The sequence below is a fragment of the Nycticebus coucang genome, chromosome 8 (assembly GCF_027406575.1).
Source record: "Nycticebus coucang isolate mNycCou1 chromosome 8, mNycCou1.pri, whole genome shotgun sequence".
Taxonomy (NCBI): Eukaryota; Metazoa; Chordata; class Mammalia; order Primates; family Lorisidae; genus Nycticebus; species Nycticebus coucang.
In genome coordinates this window covers 69,277,202-69,297,470 of record NC_069787.1, presented here as the reverse complement: position 1 = coordinate 69,297,470, position 20,269 = coordinate 69,277,202, and the positions used below count along the sequence as shown (strand labels likewise).

General features: G+C 40.3%; 1 protein-coding gene across 2 annotated transcripts in view; it reads right to left on the bottom strand.

The window, feature by feature from the left end:
* Nucleotides 1–20,269, bottom strand: part of RARB (retinoic acid receptor beta) — a 426,501-nt gene that overhangs the window by 136,493 nt on the left and 269,739 nt on the right. For both annotated transcript variants that reach the window (XM_053600780.1, XM_053600781.1), the window contains exon 2: nt 1,468–1,616. In XM_053600780.1, the coding sequence (XP_053456755.1) occupies nt 1,468–1,616 (149 nt within the window). The remainder of the gene's footprint in view (nt 1–1,467; nt 1,617–20,269) is intronic.

Here is a 20,269-nt window from a genome sequence, read left to right as displayed (position 1 = left end):
TGCTGCGTGCCAGAGTGTGTGTGAGGTGCTGAGCAATATGCTAGGGTGCAGACCTACTTTATGCTCAAGGGCAATTAGATATGCAGTATGGGAGTCTGAGTACAAAAATGACCCCATTTCCTCCCTCTATTTCTGTACTCCTTATAATGTGACTTGGAAGCTCCTCCCATTAAGAAGTTGAGTTTGTGTTCCTGCTTACTGGGTTTAGACTAAACTTATGACTTGCTTTGGCCAACAGAGGCAGCGGAAGTGACAGTGAGCTGCCTCTGAGCTGGGCCTCAGAGACCCCGTGTGCTGCTGCTCTCTCTTCTGAAACCCTGCCTCTGTGAACGAGCCAAGACTGGAGTGGTGGGAAGGGGGTGTCAAACGGAGGCGAACTGAGGCTTCCCAGATGACAGCCAGCACCCCCGGAAGCATAACCGACTGGCTAACCTACAGCTGATCAGAGACATGTGTGAGAGCTAAGTCTGTGCAGATGAGCCTGGCAGAGACTGCTGACCCACAGAACTGTATGCTAAATAAAGGGTTGCTGCCATAAGCCATTATGTTTTAAGATAATCTGTTACACAACAATGCCTAATCAATGCATACCGTAAGTGCTAACTCTGATAAGCCAAACACAAAATGCCATGGAGCTCCTGTAATATTATTCAAACATGCTAACAATTACAAATGAATCGTGCAATTTAGACGTATAAACAACAGGTCTGAACAGCAATCCAGAGAGGACTTAAAGAAATTATATATCTAGGGAAGGGCTAGCTCAAGACAGCCACAGTTCCTCTGAGAAATTTTTATGGATGAGTTGAACTTGCCTATGAAGTAATTCTTTTATTTTCTCTTTTTAAAAAAATAAGAAGCTCGTTCACTCAATTAAGCCTGTTAGACTTGATAACAATTGTCTAGTTTGATTCAAAGCAGCCATAGACTCTCTGACACATGTTCGGCCTCCAATACTCTGTAGGTAGGAATTTTAAATCCAGGTCCCCTGAATTTATGATACACATACGGTAGCAAGTCCCTACAGGCTGAAAATCAAACTGTAATTCAAAGGAAACAGCTAGGACATAAATCCCAATTTCAACCTCAGATTCTCTGCAAGTTGATTCAGTAGACTGTCAATCATATTTAAAAATAAAATAAAACTATAGACATCAGAGGCATATTCTAAAGAAAAACAGGATGATGTTTTTCAAGATTCCACCAACAGGTTCTTATTACCTGAAAAGAACTATTATGTGAGGGTATTAGAAGGGACCTAGAACCTTTGGCCCTAAGCAGTCATTTGCAGAAGTTTCTGAATTTCGAACTAAAGAGATGTAAAAAAGTAATGAAAACCATCAAATACAACTGACCATATTGACTGAAGGTGACATTACAGAGCCAGCCCACATCTGAAGCTGGGCAGTCACTTCCAGAGAGTTCGTGGAGAGCAAACACTCTGGGCACAGAGGCGTGAGCACTCACCTTACATCCTTCACAGGCGCTGACCCCATAGTGGTACCCTGATGATTTGTCCTGGCAGACGAAGCAGGGTTTGTACACTCGAGGGGGAGGAAGTGGAGATGGAGGGCTTGGGACGAGTTCCTCAGAGCTGGTGCTCTGTGTTTCAATTGCTACAGGGGATGGGGTGGGGGAAGAAAACAGAGAAACTATATTTCAGTTCATTTCTTTGTCCATCAGTAAATTCACTTGTCTCTGCCCCCAACTTAGCATTAACACTAGAAGGTAAAACGCAGAAAAAACAGTTATCATTGCAGGCACAGAGGTGGTGATAATGACATTGGTGTGGTACTCTACAGTTTACGGAGCAATCTCAAATGTCTATCTCGTTTGAAGTTCACCATAGTGCTGTGATGATGATGATGATTTTTATTCTCAAGAGAGACAATCATGAAGAAGGATGAAATAAGGCCTTCAGGCCTTCTGCGACTATTTGGATAGAACTGTTATCCTAAGTGAAGTATCTAAAGAATGGAAAAACAAACACCACATGTACCTACTATTAAATTGGAACCAACCAATTAAAACTCAGTAGCAATCAAACAGGGAGAGGCAGAGGAGGGGACTAGTGAAAACCTACCTAATGGGTACAATGAACGCACTATCTGGGTGATGGGCACACTTAAAACCCTGATTCAAACATCACAAAAGCAACCCATGTAACCAAAAACATTTGTACCCCTGTAATATTTAGAAATAATAACTTTTAAAAAGAGTTTCTAACAGATATTGCTAAAAGGGAAAAAAAAAAAGGACACAAACTCAGAGGAGGGCAGTGACTTGTCTAGGACCAGGAAGACAGTGGCAGAGCTGAGAGGCCAATTCAGATCTTCCCACTACAAACCCCAGGCTCTTTCCACTCTTCTGTTTACCCTAGCTTATCACTCCTGCTCAAATGAATTGTTTAAATCTGTTGCTAATTTAACCACAAGTCAATTTCCTTAGAAAACACGAAGAAATGCCCAACACAGTCATCCAACAAGCATATGGCCAGGGCCCTTAGCATGATGTGGCTGTAACTGATCTTCATTAACAATATGGGTAAGACCTTTGATCCTTGAAGGCTGCTCCTTGGCCTAGCAGCATTAGCATTACTTCAGAGTCTGCGAGACAAGGTGGTATCAGGCCTCAGCTCAGGTCCATGGAATCAGAATCTATATTTTGACAGAATCCCCAGATGACTGCCTATGCAATTAATGTTTGAGAAGCAGTGGGTTATACTTAATCAAGGCATGGAGTGGAGCAATTCACTTCTAAGTCATGTTGCTGTTGATTCTATATTTAAAATTACACGATTCCTGTTTCCTTATCTAACTACCCAAATTCCATGGGAAATAGGAATTCACAAAATATAGCACCAGAGTGTTCTCCCACACCCATTTTCCAGGGTTTTGTTCAAAGACAGAGCAAGAACTGGACTTACTCCTATCCCAGACCAAAAATGCTCATAAAGTATGATGAAAATTGGGAAGATGATTAAAGGTGGTTCAATAAAGTTCCAGAACCTTTTGGTTTCCAAACCACTTTATAACATATTATACAGTATGATTTCCAAAGTGTAATGGCTCCAGCAGTTCTAACTGCTATAATCTCCCAGATGAGATATTCTACTGACTGGATTATCCCATAGACAAGCTTTTAGCAGGTCAGGTCAACTTTACTCCCACCGTTCATCCCCATCACTATCCTCCTACCACACCAGCTTGGTGGTCTAGCTCATCATTTGTCTCTTCATCCCTACTCTTCCTACCTAAGGTTCATTATTCAAACAAGGCAGTCAAGATAATTACTCAAAAGCAAAAATCAATCTCTTTTTACTTACCTATCAATTAGATCAAAGTCAAAGTCCTTACTATGTTCTAAAAGACTTTGCATTACCTGGCCCTTTAGGAATATCATTGTATTCAAGGATTCCCCTCACTGACAGAGTTCTAAATAACTGGCTTCTATTCTGACTTTTGAATAGGCCAAGCTCTCATGCCAACTTTAGGTTATTGCACTAACCACTTTTCCTTCCTTGGAAAAGCTCAAACATTCGCATATCTAGCTATTTTTCATCTCTTAGATCTTGGAGTAAGTGTTACCTCCTCAGAGGTGACTTCTCTAATTAAAATGCCCCCTTCCCAGTCCTGAGCACTCTATCCCATTACTTCATGTCTATAAAACACTAACCAGTGTCCAAATTTTAAAAGTTCATTTGTATACAATTTTATAGTCTACATTTGCTACCCCCTACCCCTGACACACACGCTCTGAACATTAGGTTTTATAAGGGTAAGAAACTTACCTGCCTTGTTTACACCTGTGCTCCAGGACTAATAGAGGTCCTGGCATGTATGTAGTAGGCAATCAATAAATATTAGTTGAATTAATGCATTAACTTTTTCTTTTTCCATTTTCTTCCTCATTTTAAGCACTAAATTCCCTTCTAAGTTGTTGAATGATAAAATTAAAAATCAAATAGCTCTCTTATACTCATTTGGTTCCTCAAAAAAGTAATTAATTAGCCTTTTGGAACAGAATCAACTATAATTATAGTATTTTCATAATTCAGAAGAATCTTGGAACGAATTCATTAAAGTAATGCAGGTCCTAGTAGATAAATCTGTTACAGTCTTTACTGTTTGAAACAGCGGTATCTGGGATAAAGACATCAATGCATTATTTCTTGTGGCAAATAAAGTCTCATTCTAAATAACTTGGCACAGTGATTGCAAATGTTTTGTAGAAGGGCTGACATCTAAGATGTCACTAAAGCTTATTAGCTATCAAACTGTAAATGCAAGCATTCCTCACACTGAGCTCATCAGCTTCACTGAGCAAAATCAACGAGAAAACACTACTTGTTAAAATAATAAAACAATATATAACTCTTTATTAAAATTGAAGAAAACATACACACACACACAATCACCAATAATCCTTTTACTCAGAGAAATTCCCTATAATCCCCTGGGTATATAATTTTCCAGACTCTTTTTCTACATACATAAATGTTTTGGTTTTGTTTATCAAAGTGGAATAATCCTGGGATTACTTGGCACTTTGTTCAACTTACAATGTCACTCATTTATTTCCTTGTCAATAATTTTTTTTCCCATAAAACATTCCATTCTGATGAACAATTTTGTAGCTAATCTCAGCACATCTCTATTTTCTTAGAACAAATTCTCCAAGTGTAATTATTAGTTCAAAAGGCTTGTTATTTTAAAAATACTGTTAGGTTTTAACTCATGTTGATGAACTGACTTCTAGAAAGGCTGTGTCAGTTTACACTCTTAACACCAACATAGGTGAACGCTTCCCTAGATGCCTCCCAAATCTTTTGGGTTGGACTGATTTGTTTGCTTCTCCTTTCACCCCTGTGTCTCAACAACTGACAGAGCCATGTCATCCCCTCTAGGATCAATCTTGCATTATGCTCTTCACACAAGCAAGGTGGGGTGTGTGTGTTTTAATGTTCTCTTCACTCATGCGGAACAGCTAATCTGGCTTGTCTAGGAAAGTTGTAAATAGGATTCTGTTAGGGCTGGATTCAGCTGTCAAAGCTATGCCCTGAATTTCAAAAGTGGGTGGTAATTTCCATAAATATGCCACTTCAAATACATGTCCTGAAGGGAGTCCAGCATTTCATCCTCCTAAAGAAAGGAAACAAAATTGTGCGTAATATCCAAGAAACTTGGGGCAAAGCACACCAAGAAGGGGAGGCCTACTGCATGTTAAAAATCCCAAAACATTTTACCAAGGTTAGTAAAAGCTTTTCTTCCTATGGATGAGAGTCGTTGATAACAAATGAATGAATCCAGAAGGCTTTTCCTGAACAGTTGCCATGAATGAAAATGTTCTATTGTAACCAATCTACAGTGAGAGGCCTAAACTTCTATCAAGGCTGTGGTGATCTCAACAGTAATTTTTATGAACTGTCCCATATTAGTACCATGGATTCTCAGACTGTTCGCGTGTTTGATCCGTTATTTTGCTGAGTGACTATAATATGTGCTATGCACAGCACCTGGTATAATCTCTTATCTTTGACAAATTTGCCCTAATAGAGAATATACCAATAATCAGAATATAGTAAGAGTAGTTCTCAAACTCAGCTGCTCAATAGAACTACCTGGGGGAACTTTCAAACAGCCTAATTCATGCCCCAAGTTATATCCCAGACCTATTATTCCAGAATCTCTGGGAATGGAAGCCAAAAATCCCTGTTTTCCCAAGTGAGTCCAAATTGAAGCAGTTTGGGATCCATTGATAGAGCATAATAAAAGAGGGAAGTCTTGGCCTTATTTAGTGCAGGAGAAATCACGGGAGGCTCCTGAGACGAGGCAACGGGACTACTGTGAAGAATGATTTGTAATTTGAATCCTTCAAATGCCATAAATGAATCCCCCCTCCCTCCCCAACACACACAGAAATAGAAAAGTCTTATATATGACTAAAACAAATCATCTTTGGAAGATTTTCCCCACTGGTAGTAAAGAATTAGACATTTGACTATATATTCTAATATCACCCTCGAAATAGACAGTTTATGTTCCTTTATTTCCTCTCCGTGGCCTATAACACTGGGAGCAATGCAAGGTAGAAAAGAAAATTTCAGTGGTGTATTAAGTCAGTCAGATTGCCAAAGCTAGCCTCGGGCAAACATGCCAAGACAAGTTCCAGAATTACAACCAGGGTATGGCATCAATATCAAAGATTTGTACTTAATGCAATCTCTTGCCTTTTTGATAACGTACTTTGGCAAAATTTATTTGAGCTTCTCTTCCTTTTTTGTCCTTGCTCCCCAGAACGACAGGGGGAAACGGGAGGGGGACAGCCGATGGGTCCCTTTTACTAGTCGTTTTTGGTATTTAAGGCAGATACAGAGTGCTCAGCCAATGATCTGTTCACTGTCATCCTATTTAAATCAATAATCTATTAGTCCCTTTAAATTAGAGTTAGATTCATCATATGCCCTTGAGAGGCCTCAAACATTTTGTTCCTTATTCCAGGCAAGCACAATCAGTCTATGGAATGATAAAATTTTTGCTCGAAAACTCTGCCGGCTCAGCAGACAATGTGTTCTGTATTAGCTCATTCAGCGATCTCAGGCAGGCCAAAAAAGCAGTTTTTAGACTTCCCAGGGGGAAAAGAGGCTTGTGTCATTCAATAAAACAACTACACTGCAGCCATCCTGATGTGATTTCAGTTTGGAGAAGCAGTCTTTGAGGAATAATTCGGATCTGCTTTTTGTCTCCCACTTTTATTTATTTCCTTGCTTACTTATTGACTTATTCGGTTCTGTCTGGTGATTGAATGCCCAACAAGCAGCAGCCTCCAGTGTGGCATCCAAACTGCTAACCAGATGGGCTGCCTTGCTTCGTCAGGGAAGGGCCAAGTCAGAGGAACTTCTGCTACTGGGGTGAGATGGATGCTTGGCTCTGTGGGTCCCTGCCCAGAGCAGAGTCAGCACCCGCAATGCTGAAAGGGCTCCTCTGGGCTGCACACACGTGACTGGACACCATGAGCCTTGAGGAAAACATGAACAAACCTGCACTGTCCGAAGCTTCTAGCTCATATTTTAAACTCCTCCACCCCCACAACTCCTGATGCTTGTCACTAAGGCAAACAAAGCTGGAGTCACCTTCCTTGTAAAATCAGTCATGGGACTCCTTTGCTTTTAAATCAATGTTCCTCAAAGTCCAGACCAGCAGCAGAATTCTTGGGGGTAAGAAGGCAGGCATTTATTTGCTTTAAATAAGTGAGTTTCAATACTATTGATGATAAAGAATCATTTCTTAGTCGCCCTTGCCCCCAACTCCTCATCATTGATACAATTAAATAAAAATGAATCTCTAGAGAAAAGGAATTAAGGAAAACAAAGATATTCGAAGCATGAGCTCCAACTTAAAAATTAGATTTAACATACACAGAATTAATCTGCCAAGTGGCTGCAAAAGTTTCAAAATACTTGCTGTCAAGGTCTGCACTTCTTTAACTGGGGACTGCTTCTCAGGGAGTTCAGGAACCCTCACAAGTCCATAGGCTGCACTTTGAGAAGCACTGCTCTGAAAGGACTTCTAACTCAGAGGTTGTTTGCAGACAAAACAAAAACAAAGCTAAACAAAATCTCCACTGACTGGGATGGTACAAAAGCAGAATACCAGCGCTCCCACAGCCACAGCTTCCTTAAACACTGCTGCAACTCTGAGGGATGGATTCATTCCCAAAATAAAAGAAAAAAAATTAACATTGCCGCCTGTTAGGAGGACTTGGCACTTAAGAATTTAGCTCACCTGAGAAAACACAGTATAAATGTCCTTGTTGTTACAACACACCTGAGTGTCATTTAAACACATAGAAAGTCTCCAACAATAGCTCCCTTCACAATTCCTTACATGCTTGGCATTTTTCTAAAGGTTAGATTAAGTAGCAGATAACATTTTTAAGAGAGTTCAGTATACTTTTTTCTTTTTTCTTTGTGAGAACTAATTTACGGCTGGCTAAACTATGTTGACAGATTTCAGGATTTTATGTTGGTCCTGATTAGAGGCAGGCAGGCATCATGCATTATGAAAGCCCAGCCTTCTTTACTAGAACCTTCCATGATTAAGACAGTATTTTAATGCACTCTCTGGGCAGCTGAGCCTTAAAAGAAAAAAGAGTTATAAAGAAAAGACATTTCCTGCATGGCCCCAGGGGAATTTTGTGCCTAGAGCTCTGGTGGTGGGAGGGAGTAATTTCAGCTAATTAAGGGAGAATAGCAAAGTGTTGCATTTGTTCAAAACATTCGTTGGTCTTCATTTTTGTTGGCACCAAAGAGAGCCGATCTGGATTTTTTCCCTCTTTTTCTGTGGATTCACTGCAGGATTGCAAAGCCTACAGCTCACATACATTAGGGAGAAAGTCAAAGGAAACGCCAAAGTTCAACTAAAGTACAAGTAATTAGAACCAGACTCTCCACTGCTCACGTGTGCGCATGCGTGTGTGAGTGTGTGTAGACATTTTATTAAATGTAATTTACATGCCTCCAAGCGGTTTTTTGGGGGATGGAGGTGTCACTCGTTTAATCTTTATGTTGCCTCTTCAGGAAAGGATCTGCTTTTAATCATCTTTCAGGAGCAGTTTCCCCACACATGGGTTTTGCAAATCTGTGAATCTCATTTTGAAATTAAATAATTGACAAACAAGAAAAACTTTGCTTTGAAATTGTCTTGCCTCACTCTGCTGCTGACTTTGTTATTATTAAGCTGCTGCAAGATCAATACTGGGTTTGGGGCAAGCAAGGGAGGGAGGAGGATGGAGCGTGAAAGAAAACATCATCGTGGAGCTTTGGCAGTCTTGACTCAGTAACCTGCCCGTGACCCTGATGGAGTGTGTGTTTGCCCGGGTCACTCAGAATCCTGGCCGAGGGCTGGAGCTGGGTTATGAGAAACCCTGCTATTCTGACCACACATGCAACAGGTGCCCGACATAGGCAGGAGACAAAAAGAGGGACTGAGCTTTCAAAGAAAAAGCCTTTCTTTTCAAACTGTGGTCTGGGACTAGCAGCATCACTTGAGAACTTGTTGACATGCAGAATCTAGGACCCAGCTCAGAAATGTGGAATCAGAATAGGCATTTTAACAAACCCCCCTGGTAATTTTTATGCACGTTAATGTTTGAGACACACTGACATAAAAATGTCTTGTCCTAAACTCCCCGTAATCCCCAAAATTTGCTGAGTCAATTTAGCTTTGGAACTCTGTCAGCTTCCCCCTTGCACAGGTCCTTACTAAATACTCCACCTTGTTAAGTACTTAATGCATTAAAATCTCCAGGCTGGGTGTGTTTATGCTCACTATAAACCAGAAACCTTCTTCTCTCCCACGGAATTTTGGCAGTGGCTTTTAGTTGGCACTGGGTTCAAAGTTGCACGGAAGAGCCTGAACAAATAGTAATTACTATTTGCTGAGCACTTACTATGCATCAGGCACAGTGCTAAGCGCTTAGTATCTATTAACTCATTTACTCTTCCCCAAAACCCTGGGGAGGAGAGGGAACAGGAGCTCAACACCCTACAATTAGGAAATTTAAAAAACACAACAATGCTTTCATTGAGCATTTACGCTCTTACAAATAAGATTTAGATGATTTAACAGGTGCTATCCTTATTTCACTAAACCTCTCAGACTTTTAACTTGTTTTCTGTCTCCTTTAACTATTTTCTAGTCAGAAAGGTCATGGGATTTGATCTGGCCAGGCCTGCTTACTCAAATTTGAGAAGTATAGAACTTTTTGTGACTCTTTCTTTTAATTCATAGTCATTATTTCCCAACACTGATTTGATTCAAGGTATGGTTAAACTTGACCATATCTTGTGGGCCTTAGAAAGACGGTGAGGCACAGGACACGCTAATCACTCTGTGTTTTAGCTATACCTGTCTGGGCTCACGGCCAGCAGTAGAAACTATTCCTGGGACTGACTTTTCCATGGGAAGTGCTGTCAGAATTTCATAAGGGACCACGACATGTTCAACACCAACATTTTATTTTTACACATGTCATATGCCTTCTTGCTCAAGGAACATATTCAAAAATTATCTCGTAGGTTGTGTTATGCGACGGTTTTAACAGACAAATGTTTTATGTCACTTTTTTAGGACACACTAAGGTAGCTTATGACAGGGTTCAAATAAATTCTTCCTTAAAATCACTTAACAGGCCGACACATCTAACTGCTTATTAATGATGTGAACTGTAAGGCATCAGAAATGCAACTACATTAAGTGAACAAACGCTGGAACAGGTCTCCGGAGTCACGTGTAGATGAAGCTAATTGCTTCGCAATATTAAGGTCCCCTGAAGAGCTTAGCCACCAAATGACTTAGTTCCATATTCCACTCCTTTAGTAAAAGGCAAAAGATTTATTGATCTGAAGAGAAACCACAGTATTCCACTTCTAATCGGGATTCCAATAATTTTTTAAAAAGCACATAGTAAATTATCACACTAATAAGTGACATTCTTTTATCTGCTCAAATTTCCTGCACCCAAAATAGATTAAAACAGAAGCACTGACATATGTGTCATTCCAGATACACCTTCTTTGCTTATGATCTGGGAACATATTTGAAAACCATGTTGGTTTATAAAGAAGAGTAATGGGGAGATACTCGGAAGACAACAATGAAATGATGTTGTGTCACACTCCTTGCAGGCTCCTGTGGGATCTGAGGTAGGTCAAGTGTGACTGATTACACTAGGGGGTGTACCAAAAGTCACCCTTAAAATCACCATACATGGGAAAAGGGAAATTGTGTTAAGTGTACCTTTATTTCCAAAATATTCCTTACAAAATTTTACAAAGAAGTGGCCAACACATACAGGATATTTTGTAAATAGAATTTAGCTAAAACCTTCTTTCTCAACAAAATAATGTTCTGATGATCAGTTACAAGTTTGCTACAAAAATCCTCCCCCCCCTTTTTTTACTGGCGTATGAGTACAAGTGTATGAGAGCTGTCCAGAAAGTAACAAAACATGTTTGTCTCTATTTTTCATATTACATGGCTGGATACTTTCCAGACAGCCCTCGTATATCATATGAACAGCTTCAGAATGATGTAGGAACTAATTTAATCCTCATTGGTGTGGGATTTCAGGGATCCTAAAAATAAAGAAAATGCCATGAGCTTCCATGAAACTGTGTGGAGGAGTAATGGGAAGTTCATGGGCTTTGCTGCCAGGTAGATCTGAATTTAAATCCCTCTTCTGGCCCTTACTAATTTAATGGTCATAGGGTTTTCTCTGAGCTCTGTCTACTTCCTGAGAAGGCAGATAATCCCCAAATTCCTGTTGGTAAAAGGGAGATAATGTTTGCAAGTTGCCTGGCACATAGTAAATGTTCAATAAATGATAACTAGTCCCTACCTTCACCTCCTCCCAACAAACTTCCCTTCCACTTTCCTTAATCTACTGTAGGGCTTCTCCACTAGCATGGATTTTGCCCCTCAAGGGACATTTTGCAGTATGTGGAAACCTTTTTGACTATTACAGTTGGGGGCTGCTACTGGCATCTAGTAGCGAAAGGCCAGAGATGCTGCAAAATACCTGACAATGCACAGGACAGCCCCTTCCCACCGATTAAAGAATGATCTCGCCCAAATTATAAATAGCGCGAGGTTGAAAAACCCTGATGTAGGGGAAGATACGACTGGTGGAGAGACTCTGGGATTAAGGAATGAAGCAGCAAAGAAAATAATGTACTACAGCTCTGGAGAAGTGGTCGCTGCAGAGTCTCAGAGGGGAGAGGCAGGAAGTCTGTTCCTAATGTTGTCTCCGACCAGCAGTCACTTACCTTTCCTGATGTCCAGTTTCCTAATCTGAAAACTGGAGATGACAATCGTGCTTACTGCACTGTATGTAGGGTTTACACTTTGTAAACTACCAAAAAGTAAAAACAAAAAAATACTAGCTAACACTTTATTACTAGAATATCTGGGGAAGGTGGGTAAGTCCATATCTTACTAATGTGACAAACAGTGTCACCATAGAAAATGACAGAAACATCTCCAAAGTAATAATAACATTACAATGATAGTAATAGCTCATGTTTACGAAGCATGTGCTATGGTCTAGTTATACGCTTCCTTCTATTGTAAGCATTTAAAATATATTCATTCATTAGATCCCCATAATGACCCTCTGAGATAGCTAGTTTCAGCATTTCTTTGTTACATGGAAGAAACCAGAGGCACAGAGTGGTTAGGCAATTTACTCAGGGCCATGTAGCTGGGTAACTGATGAGCACGGGTTTGAACTCAAAAAGTCTTGAGTTCAAGAGAACGGATCTGACCCTGGTGTTGAGAGAAGGCAATGACATCCTCTCATCTTTCACAAGCAACTGTTCCTGGCAGGAAGTTTTAAAGTACATAGAATATGTCTAAATCAGACAGACACACTTGATACAAAAATTGTTTCAACATGTAGAACAACAACAACAACAACAAAATAGAAAACTGAAAAGAAAGAAGCTAAGGAGGCAGAAATAATGCCCCTTTTTCTTTCCAGTCAGAGCTATAAAGTAGGAAAGTCCCCCAGAAGCAAACACAGGAATTAGAAGGCAAACACAAACAGACCCACCACCCCCTCCCACATCTTCCCTGCCGAGAAACCAGCCCTCAGAAGGGAGAGTGGCAGCAACCACTCTCCCAAGCTTCCAAGGCCTCTGGCAGGGGTCCAAGGGTGCGTGACTGAACACTGTCGGGGGCAGTAACTCGGGCCAAATGTGGCCTGTACAGCCGCCAGCTTCAGGGCTCTGCTGGGGGTGGAGGGGAGGTGGGCTCTGAGTGCCCCCCAGTCCCTAAACTGGTCTCCCTCCCTCACTTGAAGGCAAAACACATCCCCTCAAAATTTATTTGGCTCAAGAATGAAGTTAACATCCAGAATCCTAAAGTTGTGTGATTGTTCTTCTATCCTTGCCTGCAGAATCAGAATGCCCCAAATAAGGGGCAGGATTACTCTCTTCCCAAGGTGACCAGGTGAGTGGGAGAAGTCACTAGAAGTAGAGGGACAGGGAATATCCTTACTCCACCTTCTAGCTGACTACTAGCTGGAGCTGAGAATAATGCATCAGTTAAAAAGGATGCACTGGATATTTCATGCGGAAAGATTCTCATGTTTCTATATGGAATTGTTCAGTTTACAGAAATGTTATACATTGTTGGTTGATTTTCTTTTCTTTCTTCCCTTGATATGAGAAGGGGCTTTAGTTTTATTTCTTAAAAAATTGCTAAGAAAAACTTAAAAAGTAATTTATAGAAATATTCACCACTCAGGGTACATGTGAAACTTACTAAATGTAGATTATAAAGGTTTTAACACAATAACTAAGAAAAAGCCAGAAAGGCTATGTTAACCAGTGCGATGAAAATATTTCAAATTGTATATAAAACCAGCGCATGATACCCCACGATTGCCTTAATGTACATAGCTATGATTTAATAAAAAAAAAAAAGAAATATTCACCACTCTTTCAACTGTGAACAATGCCCACGGCTCAGGTTTTCCTTGGATATTCCCAGAACTTGTCTACCTTTGTAGACAAATTGTTGAAGGCATGTGGTTGGAAGTATAAACTTTAAAGCCAGCCTTCCTGGATTCACATCCTAACTCTGCTAAGTACTAGCTGTGCAACTTTGGGCAAGTACTTAGCTTCTCTGAGCCTCTACTTCTGCTTACATGAAATGATATCCCTCACTGGATCACTGTGAACATTAAATGACAACAATATACAGCATGCAGCACAATGCCTGTCACATAGTGGTTTTATACAAGCAAAGTTATTATCACTACTATATCATGCTTGTGCTGATGAAAACCAAGGTTATTCACCTTCCCATTTTTCTCGTATGATTAGTCTCATGTCTTGATTTGCTGACCTTTACTTCCATTTTTCCTTTTAAAATAATTTTCCCTCCTGATGTATACAAGGGATTCTCTACAAGCTAATGTGAGCATAGCAAATCATGTCAGCTTTTCCTTTCTCTGGACTGTCTGTCGTTTCCTTCCCAGACCTACAGGCGTTAATCTAAAGCACGACAACAGTCCTCTCCCATGGGTTTTCCTGGCTAGTCCCCAATCCATGCTGCTTAGCACCCTTAGACATGAAGTGGTGTCTTTAAATCCCTCCTTACCACAGTAATATCTTGAAAGCCTTTGATAGCTGTTCAAAACCCAAAGTCCCAAACCTAGTTTAGATGGACCATGAGGCAGGGCAGCATGAACCAGTGATTATCAGTTAACAACATGCAGCTGCTGACAAAATCTTTATGGAGCACCAGGCAGGGGAAAGACCCTATAATATATGCTGGGTTATAAAGAACTTAGAAGATACCATCCCTGCACATGTAAACAGACAACTGAAAAAAATCAGACAGCAAACATGGCCCTAGCTACAGGAAGGATTTGATGGGGGCCTGAGGCTGCATCCTAGTAGCACACACAAAGGTTTCAGCTGCCTTGCCCTTAAATACCCAGGGCTGAAGAGACTGTCTGGTTTATAGCAAAGTTTCAATAATTATCAGTTGAAAAAAATAAAATCAGCATCGAAATCTTTATAAGCAATGTCAAATAAATAATGATACTTTCAGTCAATGAAGCCACCAACAGCACACATCATATGGTGGTGATGACTTCAGGTGTATTCTTATTCACATTACCCCAACTTACTTTCTCGTTAGAAAAGTGTGAAGAAAAGCAAGGATTATTATCATTATGAGTTGTTGGGTTTTTTTTTTTTTTTCCTGCAGTTTTGGGCCGGCTTTGAACCCACCACCTCTGGTATATGGGGCCGGCGCCCTACTCCTTGAGACACAGACAAAACGTAAACCTACGGGCATAGCACATCCCAGTAGAGCAGGATTTACAAAAACAGGCTACAGGCCAGAATGGCCTCAGTTTGCAGAGTCCTGCTTTTAAGATAAAGGAAATTAAAATTATACTTTCTTATAGTGACCATACATGTTACTATAAAATTCCTTCTTTTCCTCACGTGCAGGCAAAGACAGAATTTGATAGCCATGTGTCACAGAAATGTGGGCAGTATTTTAAAGATATTAACACCATAGTGTATAGCAAGGAGTATGTATTTTCTTCAAAACTAACCTCATGCATACATTTTTATTAGTTAAGGAGGTCAATATGTCTGCCATAAATACATTTTAAAGTTCCCTCCTACATATTCTGTCCATTGGGATTATTTATCATGCCTGTTCCCTGGCCTAGAGCCAGACAGAATATGGGAGCTTTAATACCTTTAATCCATTACATGGATTTTTTAGAGCTCCATAAGACAAAATAAAATGCACTCTCATGGTCATATATGCAATAAAGCTGATACGTCACTTAATATTTCATGTCCCATTTTATATTTCAATAGTGACTGTTTCCAGCTTTCTGTATGTAAAATGACACAATTTCAGCCATCTTTTTGCTCCAGTTTTCTTTGCTTAGAGAACTCCTGACAATTCATAAACAGTAAATCTCACTGTGGACTTTGAAGGGCAATTGTTATTCTCCCCAGTATTCTGAAGAAGTATTAAAATAACTCTCTGCTGACATATGCCACCCAGTGTATGGCAATGTGGTGAATGGGTCCTGTTTATTTTTATGAGGCCACTTCACCTAGTCTTGGAAAAGCAGTACACATTTATTTCTACAGCTACTTGGTATGGAAGTATTGATCTCTGAAGATGGCCTGCTTAATGAATCACACCTCCAGTAAGGCAACGGGTCTATTCTTCTCAAATTGCTTATAAAACTCACTCACACATCCACCTGAGCCCGCATGTGAACACCACCTGCCTATCACCTGCACACACCCTCTCTTATTTTGAGATGCAGATGTCTGGTTAGAGGGATGCGGTATTTTTATTTGTTCCTCCAGGAGACAAATTGAATCCTCCTTCCCACACTGGACATTGCAATTCAAAATAATAGCAAAAGACCTGCAGGTAATGGGCCATAATACTCACTTGATACCCACTAAAGGAGGGTTTGGATCACTTGTTCTCTGTTACCTTTCGTGAAACATCTGTTTCATATGAGCCAGTTAAAAGTGCATACATCTGTAAATAATAAGCCTGTGTGTGCACATAATTTAATGAATTAGGACATAAAAAGGAATTGAACAGTAGGGGCACAGCAATTAGAGTAACTGCCCATTTTGTTAAAAATGTATTGTTTCCAGCATTCACTTGGAAACCTTTTTATTATTCTGAGGCTTCCAATCTTCCTCGTCTTCCTTCCCCACAAAGAAACAGGAATTCATATTGTTGGTAAAGAAAAGAAAGCCTACATTATACAAAGCTGAGCAGGATGCTTCCAGTGTACTTTCTCCTACCCAGGAGTTCGAGGTAAGTGTTGGCCATGGTGGTGCCTAAGAGTCTGTATCTATAAAATGGGGGCAGGGAACAGCCCTGCCTTGCCCTTCAGGTTGTGGTGAGGATCAGACAAGTTTGTTTAAGCACTTGGCACGTAATAAGCACTTAATAAATATTATTTATAAGGATAGTGATTGTTGGACATTAATAAAAATCAATCAACATGAAGTCATTGGAGGGAAAAAGAAAATCTTGGTTCAAAAGTTTCTCTTGATTTTTGTTACAGCTTTACCTTTATTACTTTTTGCACACCATTTCTGGGATTGGAAAAAATAAAAGGAGAGCTTGAGTGGGGCTGTAACGTCCTGGTTAACAGGAAGTACCATCAGAAAGGCTTATTCCCGTGACACCAAAGCACGTGCCAGAACCCAAGGAAATATTCCATTCTTATATTTTCAGGCAGTTTCACAAGAAATCCATTTATATGGGCTTGCTGTAAGAGCCAACTTGAACCTCTCAAATTCTTGATAGCCCCTCAAGTTTGCTTAGGGTGTCTCTGAGTGACCCCCAAATACACAAGCAAATAAAGCAGAGACCACCTGAGAGGGTGGTCTCTTATCTCTCTTGAAATAAAATTTTAAGTTTATTGTCACTGAACTACACTCAATTTATTTTCTGAGCCTTTCCTGTGTGCCAGGGACGAGGCTGTGAAGCAGAGCACACGTGTGTGGTGAATTAGAGGGAGCTCCTGAGAGGGAACATGTGACATTTTCTAGAAGGTGCTCAGAGGCTTCCTGTTCCTCCTCTGCCCCCCTGGAGTTTACTGAGATGTTCAAACTGAGTTGGAAGCTTGGAAATGTTGAAAGATACGCTGTGTCCATTTGAAAACCAAGCAGGTGCAGAGCACAGGAACAGGTCACCTTGGTAAAATTGCTATAAAGGAATATAATTTAAGTGCAGCCCACTGGGATTCTGAAAAAAATCTTGGTTTAGTGCTGCAAAATAAATGTTGGCAAAGTAAGTGCTGCATATTTGCCAGACCCCGGGAAAAATAGTTCCACTCAGAAGGGAAAAGAGTTAACAATGAATGAAATCACCACCCTACAGTATTCTGTTTACATTCTCCAGCAGTCTATTTACCAGCTACATAAAGAGATAATTAGAGCTTGTTAATAGCAATGGGAGAGAAGAGTAAAGGCTAAAGGGAAGAGGGAAATAAACAAAGAGAATGCACAAATATTGAAAAAAAAATGACTGAAGTAAATAGAGCTGCATTGTCCAATACAATAGCCACTGACCATATGTAGCCAATGGAAAGTTAAATTAATTTCAAATAAAATTAAAAATTCACTTCCTCAAATGTATTAGCTGCATTTCAAGAGCTCAATAGTCACACATGGCTAACACATGTCCTTGACTACCACACGGGGCAACGTAGAATTATAGATCATTTCCATCACGGTAGATAATTCTATTGGAGAGCACTTATGTTGAGGATATTACGGGGCTATTTACTTGAACCCATCTGTGGACTCAACCATAGTTCATTGAGTGCTGGTCGTAGACTACTAAGTACTGTCCTAACACGGGGAAAACACACAATACCTGACCTCAAAGACTTCCAGTTTAGCGAGGGAACTCAGTCAACAAAACAACAACAATATAACACAAAGCAAAACAAAACACACAGACATACAGACACATGGAAAAAGGTTGGAATACAAAAAACAAAAACCTGAGAGTTTTAATGGTAGATACGGTGATGAATATCCACGTTTGCTGCTAAGGTTTTCAACTTTTCTGCATTAATTTTTTTTTTGCCATAATAAAATATCAGGGAAAATAATCTATTTACTGAGTGTTATGTGCCAAATACATTCTCTTATTTAAGTCGTTGATGAAAACTCTGATCATAGATTGCAAGGAAAGCATTATGAATCCATTTTACAGATGAAAAACTGAGGCAACTTAGAGCTGCTTACACAGCAGAAGCAGGGCATGAAGAGTGTCTGGCCAGCTCCCCAACACAGTACTATACTGTACTTTACTGTATCACATGTCAGCATCTTAGAGATTTAGATCTGTTTCCTCATAGAAACCACTACACGACTTCTAGCAAGTTGCTTTAATTTCCTCACCTGTCTCTTTTCCCTCAAAACATAGCATTCAATAACAGCAAGATTTCAAACAAAAGAAACAGACAGACCATGGTATCCAGGCATCCTCAAACTTTTTATACAGGGGGCCAATTCACTGTCCCTCAGACTGTTGGAGGGGCGGACTATAGTTTTAAAAAAAAAAACAACTATGAACAAATTCCTATGCACACTGCACATATCTTATTTTGAAGTAAAAAAACAAAACGGGAACAAATACAATCCCACTGCCTCTTATGGCCCGTGGGCCGCAGTTTGAGGACCCCTGGATATACAAATCCAAAATACAGAATACTATCTTGCATTTAAAGTATCTTTGAAGTCACTAAAATAAGAGCATTATCAAAGAGGCTAATAAATCATCATTATGATTCATGTAAATTGCACAAATACTAAGTGTCAACTTTGGTTTGGGATCCTCTAAACACAATAGTTAGTTAAAATAGGTGGCAAACATCAACTTCGGTATCTCTTAGAAAGTTTTCTTTCTTCCTTCCCTTTTTCTTCTTTTTTTTAATTTTTACTCTTATTTTTATTTTTTATTCTTTGCTAATGGAAGATGCCCTGGTGCTGCTTCACTAAGAGGCACCATCTAGCATGAGCAATCAGTACCTATCTTTAGATCAGGGTTAAGAGTAAACCAGAATAGCATGAAAAGCCACATTTCCCATCTCTCGTCTTCTGGAGACTCCTCAGCAAACACAAGACTGATCCTACTTCTCACCCCCTGAGCACAGCAGTGACGAGACCAGCAGAGACTTCAACAGCAAACAGGATGTAAAAACAAAAGGGCAAAAGACTAAAACAGCCTCATAGTTTGGGTAGAGTTTCCTCCACAATTTAAAAGACTGTGGTTTATATTAAAGAAAATAATGTAATCAGAGGAAGTTATGTGAGTTACAGTTCTGTACCTCTCTCTTTTTCCATTTTTCCCCTAAACCAAAATATTCGATGGGCCTTTCTTAGTATTATGAGGGCATTACTTTTTTTCCCCAGGAATTCTTCACAGGGCTGAGTTCTTCACAAACCGCTGAGCAGAGGACCTCTAAGTGAAGAACGGCACATGGAGGTGGAGAAAAGACCTCCCTGGACTTGTGTACTACCTGTGTGAATTCAGTCCCACGACTCCCCTTCCCTGAGTCTCCATTTCCTCATTTACAAAACAAGGATAATATCTTTGGCATAGGGTTGTGAGGATTAACCGATAATGGATACATAGTCATTGGAGTAGAACTTTCTTACATAGTTAGCCAGCCAAAAGACAAACTAAAAACCCCACATTCTTCCATTTCGTCATTTTTAGAAGACAATATTTTCTTTCTCATTATAAGGCCTCGATGCTATGCCAGTTAAGGAGCACCGAAGATGGCAGGGCGTTCTTTGCTACCTCTCTACTAAAAGGTAGATCTGTTGGATCTCGGCTGGCTCTGTGACTGCTTCTTCACCAGTGGAACACAGTGAAAGTGACTCTATTACAGCTCTGGGTGTAGCTTTTAAGAGAACTGGGAGCTTCTGCTTCCTCCTTGGAAGGCTCATTCTTGGGCCGCTACCTCTCGGAATATTGCTGCCATGCTGTTAGAAGCACATGCCACACGCAGACACAGCGCTCCAGTTGACAGCCCCAGCTGAGCTCTCTGCTAACAACCAACAGCCACTGCCAGCCCTGTGAACGTGCACTTCTAGCCCAATTTAGCCCAGGATGATGCAGCCCCAGCTGACACTTTGTGGACCAGAAGATCTGCCCAGCTGAGCCCTGTCATT